Source organism: Austrofundulus limnaeus, unplaced genomic scaffold, assembly GCF_001266775.1.
Source record: "Austrofundulus limnaeus strain Quisiro unplaced genomic scaffold, Austrofundulus_limnaeus-1.0 Scaffold508, whole genome shotgun sequence".
In the NCBI taxonomy this organism is placed as follows: domain Eukaryota; kingdom Metazoa; phylum Chordata; class Actinopteri; order Cyprinodontiformes; family Rivulidae; genus Austrofundulus; species Austrofundulus limnaeus.
Genome location: NW_013952910.1, coordinates 148,791 through 158,095, shown reverse-complemented (window position 1 = coordinate 158,095; position 9,305 = coordinate 148,791). Strand labels below are relative to the sequence as shown.

The window sequence follows — 9,305 nt, the reverse complement described above, 5'->3', positions numbered from 1 at the left end:
AATAATTATAGGAAAAATATTAAATCAGCAATTATTTTATTACCCTTTAAATTGATTTCTGGAGATTATCCAAGGTGCTTCTTGACCCATAATTGGGTCCCAAGCCCAACTTTGGGAACCAAAATGCAGTAGTTCCCAAACCTTTCAGCTTTTGACCCACAAAATAACAGTAGCAGAGACCTGTGCCCCAAACTATTTTTGGATGATAACCATTTGTATCAGGTCAACAAAACATGGGCATAGTAACAATATTGTTATACTACATTTGTCCATTTTAAATATACTAACCCCACTCCTTTGTAACAACTAAGGCAAAAATGTAATTAATTCAGAAGATCTTTTCAGGACCCCACCTTGAAGTTTTGGGACCCCACTTTGGGTCCCGACCCCAACTTTGGGAAACACTGCTCTAAACAACCCAACTTGAAATGATCATTTTAATGTCAGAAATAACACAAAGCCAAAGAACTACCAACGAAATGTACCCAAACTATTTCACATGCAAACCCTATCCCCAAAACCTTGTGTAGAATAAAACAAAGCTCATAAACCCATATTTTATTCACAGTGGAACATTGCAAACATAGTAAGTGCTGAGTATACCAGCTATTGATACCACATCTGATGCACTACAGAAGAAAGTGACTATTCAGTCTGTTATCAGCACACAGTAAAGAAATATCTGCGTCTTTAATGGTATGGGGGTGCATTATTGCCATGGAACAGGCAGCTTACACATCTGAAAAGACACCATAAATGCAGAAAAGTATATCTAAATTTTAGAACAACATGTGCAAAAGAACCAGCAAAGAGCCAGACTTGTTGAAAAGCTTGTTTTCAGCGTTAATACAACTGATGTTTCATAGTGAATAAAGTATGGTTTTAGGAGGTTTGCAGATCATTGCAATCTGTTTCTATTAACATTTTACAGAACATTCTGGTTGTGCCAGAATTCAGGATGTACATCATGCATTTGACACGTGCAAAAAGTGAAACAAAGTTTTAGGAAGTTTTTATTACACCCACCTGTCTTTGTCATCTTTACCAACCAATGAGTCTCGTTTGTCAGAGTCTCGGTCCCGGTCATGTGAGCTGACTGAGGCGCTCCTCTCAGAGTCTCCAGGCTTTAGCCAGGGAGGCGGCGTGGGGAAGGAGGGCGGTGTGCGGTGCAGGCGGTTCCATGGCTCCTGATGGTTGCTGTTCCCACTGCTGTTAAAGTGCTGCGGCGTATTGGGGCCATCTTTGTGGCCGAACACCGAGTTGGCCGCTGGTAGGGATTCAACACGTGGAAAAAGAACAGGACGCAAGTTAAATGCGTATCTCAACAGTTTGATGCAGTGTTTCCACTGATATTGACCCAATGGGATTATCTTATAGTATTTATGAGAGTTTAGTTTAAAAATAAACAAACATACAAAAACAACAGTTTCATACATGAAGATGAAACTCACTGAGTGCTGGATTTCCTAGACCCCCAAAGGCTGACGAACTGAGAGATCCCAGTCCTCCAAATGATGACGGCCTACCAAAAGGCTCTGAGGACAGACACATAATGTTAGTGTCAGTTCACATCTAAATATTTTCACTTCCTAAAAGTAAAACACTCATTTACCTAAGTGTGATGCTGGGGTAAGAAAGTTTCCAGGATGATGGGGTGGATGACCAAAAGCAGCAGCTGATGGGTGTGTAGGACCTGTGGAAGAGACGACCCCAGACTGTGATATTACCAAGAGATTTCTGACATTAAGAATATTTTAGTCAACATCTCTTCCTGGACACGCTGAGGAAACATCTGTAGATGCTGATAACCGTCAGTCTTTCTGTGGAAATCTCACACGGACTCACCTGTGGCAGAGAAGAGCGTGGCGGGCCGAGCCAAATCACTGGGATGATGGATGGCTCCAAAGAGGCTGGGGCCTGGAGGTCGACTTAGAAACTCGGGCTTGAGGCCAAAGTCTAGCTTGTGAGGGTCGACCTGCATCTGCTGCTGGAAGACGTCAGAGCAACACAGGAACACATGTAAAACTTGATCCAGAGACTCATTGTATGCTTAAAAAGTGACTCCACTCGATTAAATTTAAAAAGCAAGTACACTAAAGAAAATTAAATTGTAAACCTCAAGGAGTCCTGCTAACTGATGAAGTTACCACCAACTACAAAGTAAAATCCATTCAAAAGGTATAATAATAGAAGTCAAACTGTTTCACTGACATTTTGTAATTTTAAAGTTTCTTTGAAATCTTTTAATTATTGTTAACAATGCTCTTTTAAAATTCTGGAAAACATCATGTGTAACCAATCAAATATATTAAATTCCACAGTCCTCCTAAGGCTTAAATATGAGGTTTACCTCATTCAAAGGTGTAACTATAATTGAAAGGGTTATGCTTTCTGCCTATTTATTTATCTATTCAATGATTTACTTTTGTAAAACAATTCAAGATTTTTTAGGGTTAAAATACATTGTAATGCTTTTATACTTTGATTTACTTAACTTTCCTGTTTTCTTTGTCAGCATATTTTCTGTTCCAAATGAGTTCAACAATTAAAAAAAACATTTACTTTTTTCCTGCCTATTTTTCCCCAACATTAACATATTTAACATTTTTTGAATGTATTATTATTATTATTATTATTATTATTATTATTATTATCCAGCATACCTAAATTTCTCAATTTTCCAAGAGTATGTATTTACCTGGTGCAGTACAATCTAGCTAGGAAAAATTACCACATGATTCAACAAATACATAATGCCATAATGTGGCAAGAGCAGACTAAAACCCTGCATGTCATTTTCATCAGGTATAATTAAAGGTACATATATGACATTGTATATTTTCAGGTCAAAGTTTCCAAAAGACATCAAGAGAGTTGCAGCTGTGTACTTAACCAGGTAATTTCTATTGTGTTAGAGCAAATCATGTCATTTTATTGGATGGGTGGGTGTGGGTAAGGTGTGCTTATATTGATTGGATCAAATTATTGTGGGGGTCATAACCCCCCCAAATTACACCTATGATCTCATTTATAGGACTAAATGTACTCAGGTGGTGCTTGTTGCAGTTAGTTGAGCTTTGCTCCTGTTGTCAGGGTGTGTTCAAATTTAAAGGCTAGACTTGTAGCACAGAGCTCCAGTTTATCTGTGTCAGTGGGCAAATAGGGCCTGACTGTCTTTTTTTTATATTTAAGGTAATAGCAAAGTTTGGCTGACAGCATCAAGAGTTAAAGTGGCTTCGATACAAGACAGAGTGAGATGTTAGATGAAGCCTCACCTTTACTTTCTGTTGGTGGTGGTACGTCTGCCAAGCAATATGAACGTGCATGGCACACCACTTTCCTGGTTTCTGGAAGAAAATGACAAAGCCTTTTTAGTGATCAACATGAGTCACAGTAAAGTCATTTAGGACACAAATTTACAGCAGAGATAAACAGAATGTTGGGGGAGGAGGCAACCTCGATAAAAGTAAAGTTCTGGTAAAAAAAAATTAGACTGAAAATGCTAAAAGTTATTTAACAAATTAGCAAATGTAACCTTTTACAACCAATTAGGTTGATTAGCAAAATGTCTAACATTTGTATATACAGACCTGAGTTTTGAGATTTACAAATATTCAAAGAATCACATCACAATAAAGAATGAGCTGATCTAACCATAACTTTCAAAAATGAATGCACTACAGGAACTGTCTATTAAAACTGTGCATTAAATGAGAAACAAAGAAAAATACTTCAGTCTGAGAAGTGGGCTTCATTTCTTCTGTTATGTTATTTTAAAGTGCTACAGTTATAATTCATGATTTAAGTCATGGTTTTAAATATTTTGAATGAAATAAACATAAAATTACCAACAACATGAGGCAGTCCGATGTATATGATACTTTATTTTCCATGAGCAGCAAGAAATATTTTATCTTTCAGAGTTTTTCATTAAAGAAAAATAATTAACATTATTTATCTAGAAATAAACTTTAGAGTGATCATATTTAGTTTTGTGCCACATAACCATTGAGTTGTGCTCAAGTCTCTCTCATGAAGAAAGTCCTGCTGTTATGAAGATGTGACTTTTTTATTTTTAGAGAAAATTAACAGAAAAAGGGGCAGCATGTTAAAGGGATCTCTAATTCAGAAAACTAACATAATTTGCTCTTGAGCAGGTTGGGTTTCCAAATCCTAATTTTCTTTATGCTGTTGTTCATATTATATTTTAAATGCAACAGTCATGATGTGGGAACTCTATGTGGTACTGATGTGACCTGAAGAAAACGTGACGTCACACTCAGCACACTGAGATTACAGAAGTAAACATGGATGCTGCACGTGTTAGCATGTGTGGCTTGACTCTATAGTTGTTGTGAAAACAGAGCCAATGAAATTATTTTCATTTCCTTTTTTATACACAACAGAATTTCCATTATCTCTGTCATCCAGTTATCTTTCGGGTGCCGGGGGTGCTGCTCCTTGTCTTGTTGAAACACAATTGTCTAATTTGCAAGAGAGACCTGTTATTAAATTATCATCTGCTCTGCTTGTTTCGTCCGCAGTTTACAATTACATCTGCATCTTGCTGCTACGACAGCACTGATCTTTGCTTTTGGATCAGGAGTGACGTGCTCCAAGTGAAAAAATAAAATATGTGTGCCATGATTTTGTTATTAGTGGAGGCTGTGTCTCAATTCATGGGTTGCAACCCATGTACTCCACGGCCGATGGTACTGTAGGATACTCAGATGTAGCCTACGTTTTTCGGAATCTGTCGGCTGCAGGAATAGGTGCCTACAAATTGGGACAGCCTACGGCGTGGGGCAGGGGTGTAAGTGGCCGACAAATGCTGCCGACGCCGGCTGCAACCCATGAATTGAGACACAGCCACAGTCTGCCATAAATGTTATGTTGCTGTGGGTTCTCAGTCATCAAGGACTTGTCAAAAAAAAAAGTTAAAAGACGAACCGATTGAATTTCTGTTCTGTAGCTGAAGATGTGGTGAGTTCCAAGATTTACACATAGGTTGTTATCATAATTCTAAAGACTTGGATTGATCTGCTTACTCCCACCTCACTGACCTAAAAGTCTGATTAAATGTGACATGACATGATTTGTCATGTTCAGAGTGTCATGAAAATTTCCTATAGCGGCCATGTTTGCCTGCAGTAAGAAGGTAGCCTCAGACACAAACCCTGCAGTACAGGCCTCTGGTGTGCAAGGTAGTGTTGAGTGTGGTATTGAACGCAAACGAAAACAATACAACTTGGACTCGTAAAAACATCTTGTGTTTGTGTCCATATGCTTCAGAAATAGAGAATTAAAGGCTATAAGCCAACAAACAGAATCAGTCAGGGTTGACTTGATGTGGCATTATATGACAACAGTCCACAAGTGCAGAGAATCTGTCTGAAAACAGCTTTTCTAAATTATGTTTACTAGCCCCAGCCTTCAAGTGTACTGCTTATTAAAGATAATAAAGTATTAACAAAAAACCCTTGAAGGCATCATGGCTGTTACAGTGTGTGAGGAAAGACAAGACTGACAGACTTACCCTCAGGATGGGCCGAAATGGATCTGTTAGCTAAAAGAGGAAGGAAAAATGGTTATTTAGATGTTAGTCACATTAGTTACATTTTCATCATTTTGTCTGGAAATCAACTACCAATGATTGTGTTGAATGAGAAGAGGTAAAACTAGTTGTGTCATGTAGGATTTCTTTATACATCTGCAAGGCATGACAGAACTGGTGATAAAAATACACATTAATACTAAATACTGTAGTAAATGTGTAGTAGTCACAGTATATAACATTTTTACACATAGAAAATACAAACAATTGTGATAGAAAATGATAAAACGGTTATTTTAAGATCAGTTTAAGATCAGTATTGTGGACATGGATGCTAAACAGTGTTCTATTTGTCTTTGTGTAAACTGTATGCTAAATGTTTGTGGTAACACAATTTAACACTGAAATATTACAATTTTGTGACTCTGACTGTGAATGTTTGTTGTTAGCATTTTCTCACCCTGGGATCCTTCTGTAAAAATGTCTGTGGGATGGCTCCAGGTCTGGTGGACACATCCAGAGGATTGGAGGTCTGCAAGCAAAAGACAAGTTTAGAAAAATACTAACAAGTTTCAGTGTGTGTCTCTGAGGCTGAATTAGTAGAGTCTTACCTTGGGCTGAAAGGCCCCCTGCAGTGAGCTGAAGGGTCCGGTCGGGGGAATGACTGGAGGAAGACCAGACATGGCTGGTGGGTATGAGTGGAAGAGCTGAGGAAGACAAGACAGAGAGAGGAAGAGTGAGGATTGTTGGATGTTGTCAATACTTGAAGACAGGAGCTACATGAAGTGGTGCAGATGGTGGAAAACTAGAATTCCAACAGATCTTCCCAGGGCTGCGGAGAGTTACGAATGATGTTTCACAAACAGTTTTTCCACAATTGTCTATTTTTATTTTGGTTTTAAATATGGAAAACCATCCTTAGGTATGGAATACAGAATGTTGTAATTGTTGGGTTGCAGATGACGTAGTATTGATGTCACGAAATGCAGATGGGGAGCAGGAAGTAAATGCAGCCCTGTTTCTTTCAGTTGATTCAGCGTCAAAATGCCTAAATTCTGTGCTGTGTACGGTTGTTATGTGGTATCTAGTAGTGGAAGGAGAGTGGAAACGGAGGGGAATCCAAATGTCCAGTGATGACATTTTTGTTCAGGTCAGTAAGCACATTGCCAACTCCAGTTTGCAAGAAGCTTGAAGATGGGGTAGATTTAAACTTAAAAAGTCACGCTGAGCTTCATGAATATACTGTCCATTCAGTTGAAAAGTTGCAAAATAACATGAAGAAGTTGCAGGACTCAGACCTGAACTCACAATGAAAACTAGCTCAGCACATCAGTCAACCGCAGTGCAAAGCAAGAGAAAAGAGGCTCCAGTCATAAAAGCAGGCATGAACACTGCTGTGCCTGGATCTACTGGGACACAAAGGCAGGTTCCTCAGGCCGCAGGTCCATTGAGCCCACATCCACGTGTCATGAATGTCTATGCAAGCCATCATGATGGACAAAGACTTGGTGGACTGAGAAAGCCTTCCCACTAACAAAACTGGAGAATACGAAGGCATGAGGGTTTGGGACCATGCTGGAGCTGTGGACAGATGGGCCATTACAGAAGCTGTGGAAACCTGACCCCAAACCCTGCCTGGGCTGGCCGTGGCCGGGGGATGAGATCCGGTCAGGAGAGGCCCAGTGGTCCCAATCCATTTGCAAAACGACAAGGATTCTAGAGAAGCCCAGAGAATCCCATTATGAGGTGTGAATTACTCATTTTAACACAAAATTCAGATGCTGAAATAATATAAAGTTTAATTGGAAAGAAAAATCTGTATTTGTTTACAGGCACAAAATCAAACCACGTTAAACAGTTCAAAATGCCAGATAACTGCGTCAAGATGGTGGGATTCAATAAATAATTAAAAGAAGCAAATGAGTCAAATGACCACCCCACTGGACTTAACAGTAAATTAAACCAAAATTAAAATACCAATCTGATTGTACTTCAGCTAATTTTAAAGGCATTATGCAAAATGAAGTAAAAATCTGGTGCTCACCACAATGAGTATACACTGACAGTTCAGGAATAGATTTTCAAATGTATTAGTATTGTATAAAGTACCACAAAGGGATACTTGAGTGAAAGTACAAGTAGCTTATCATAGGATTACTTTGGTAAAAGTACAAGTCTTAAAGTATCTGATATTTTTGTACTTACGTATCAAAAGTAACCTTCTGATATAAAATGTACTTGGGTATTAAAAGTAAAAGTACTGAGGAAAAACGAGTGGTTAGATTTTCCATAATGACATTTATTGGGAGGTGACCTTCCCAAAACATTTTTCTAAAGACTGAAATGACTATGTTGTATTAAAATATTCATTAAAAATACATAAATACGTTTTTACATACATCTTTGTACTAGGCTACATATGTCTGCTGTGGCCTGCTAGAGTATGACATACTCTATGTCACGTGCAACACCGACGTATTGTGTACAAACAAACAGTGTCTGAATTGTATATATTTATACTTCACATTCAACCACAATTAAAATTCACTCTATCGAGGAAGTGCAATTTATATAGATAGGTTTTCTTTTTATAATCCATCCATCCATTATTTATAACCATTTATTCCTTTTCTAGGGTCACGGGGGTCACTGGTGCCCATATCCAGCTGTCACAGTGCGAGGGGCGGGGTACACACTGGACAGGTTGCAAGTCCATCTTTTTATAATAAAAATTCAAAATGAAAATAAGAAAAAATGAGATTGGAGTAACAATTTTCTAATTCTTGCCTTAAAGAAAAATGTAAGGAGTAAAATGTACAGATAACTGCGTAAAATATAAGGAGCATAAGTAAAAAGTAGGTTGAAAAATAATTACTCAAGTAAAGTACAGATAAATAGAATTTCTACTTTACAAAGTATTTGCACTTAGTTACTTTACAACTCTGAAATGTCTGCTCAAACTGAACATGCAAACATTTATCGGCTTGGAAATATTGAAGAACCAGTAGCTAGAATCTTCTATGAAAGGGAAAAATACATTAAAGTATAGCTTCTAAAAATCAATGTCACCAGCAAGTAATTATCAGTAATAAAACCTAAAAGAAATTGCCATAGTGTGCGGCGCAGAGGTCTGACATGTCAAGGGTTAAGCAAAGTAACATTGCAGCTGATGAGACAGTCAAAGCAGTCACGTCAGACAAAAGTTAAGAATTAAACAACACCTTGGAGCTGTTTATCATCCACAGAGCCCAGGAATTTGTAAAAAAAATGAACGTGTTGAACGTGTTGAAAAACTGCCTGGTCATATAAGCTGAAAAACTGGCACTGTAAAACCATTTATACCATTTAACTAAGGTTGTTCTAACTAGGTAACATAATGCATACTGTGTTTAAACAATAGATGAAACTTTTAAATTTTGTAACATTTTTTTCTTGTTAAGAACTGTGTGGTGCAATAATTTTGAAAAGAGGACATCTTTCTGCAAGACAAACAAAACATCTAAAAGATTCAACTAACAAAACAGGAGACGGCATCACAAACAATCAACTTGCAAACTTTGTAAATCTTATGCATTGCACTTCCAGCAGGGTTTCAAAAATTAACGTTATTTAGAGCTATAGAGTAGAATACTGGATTTCTACAGAAGCTACTGAGAAGCAGATGAGTGACCACACGGAATGGACCGCGCGCGCACACACACACACACACACACACACACACACACACACACACACACACACACACACACAC

The 9,305-nt window shown here is 38.0% G+C and overlaps 1 protein-coding gene across 9 annotated transcripts in view; it reads right to left on the bottom strand.

The window, feature by feature from the left end:
* The window catches only part of auts2a (activator of transcription and developmental regulator AUTS2 a), a 40,490-nt gene that overhangs the window by 5,602 nt on the left and 25,583 nt on the right, over positions 1 to 9,305 (bottom strand). For 6 of the 9 annotated variants that reach the window (XM_014025909.1, XM_014025901.1, XM_014025908.1 and 3 more), the window contains 8 exons: positions 6,166 to 6,261; positions 6,015 to 6,086; positions 5,537 to 5,566; positions 3,276 to 3,347; positions 1,846 to 1,987; positions 1,613 to 1,693; positions 1,452 to 1,535; positions 1,027 to 1,279 (listed from right to left, as the gene is read on the bottom strand). In XM_014025909.1, coding sequence (XP_013881363.1) covers positions 1,027 to 1,279; positions 1,452 to 1,535; positions 1,613 to 1,693; positions 1,846 to 1,987; positions 3,276 to 3,347; positions 5,537 to 5,566; positions 6,015 to 6,086; positions 6,166 to 6,261 — 830 coding nt within the window. The remainder of the gene's footprint in view (positions 1 to 1,026; positions 1,280 to 1,451; positions 1,536 to 1,612; positions 1,694 to 1,845; positions 1,988 to 3,275; positions 3,348 to 5,536; positions 5,567 to 6,014; positions 6,087 to 6,165; positions 6,262 to 9,305) is intronic. The other 3 variants (XM_014025905.1, XM_014025907.1, XM_014025904.1) reach the window with 2 other exon arrangements.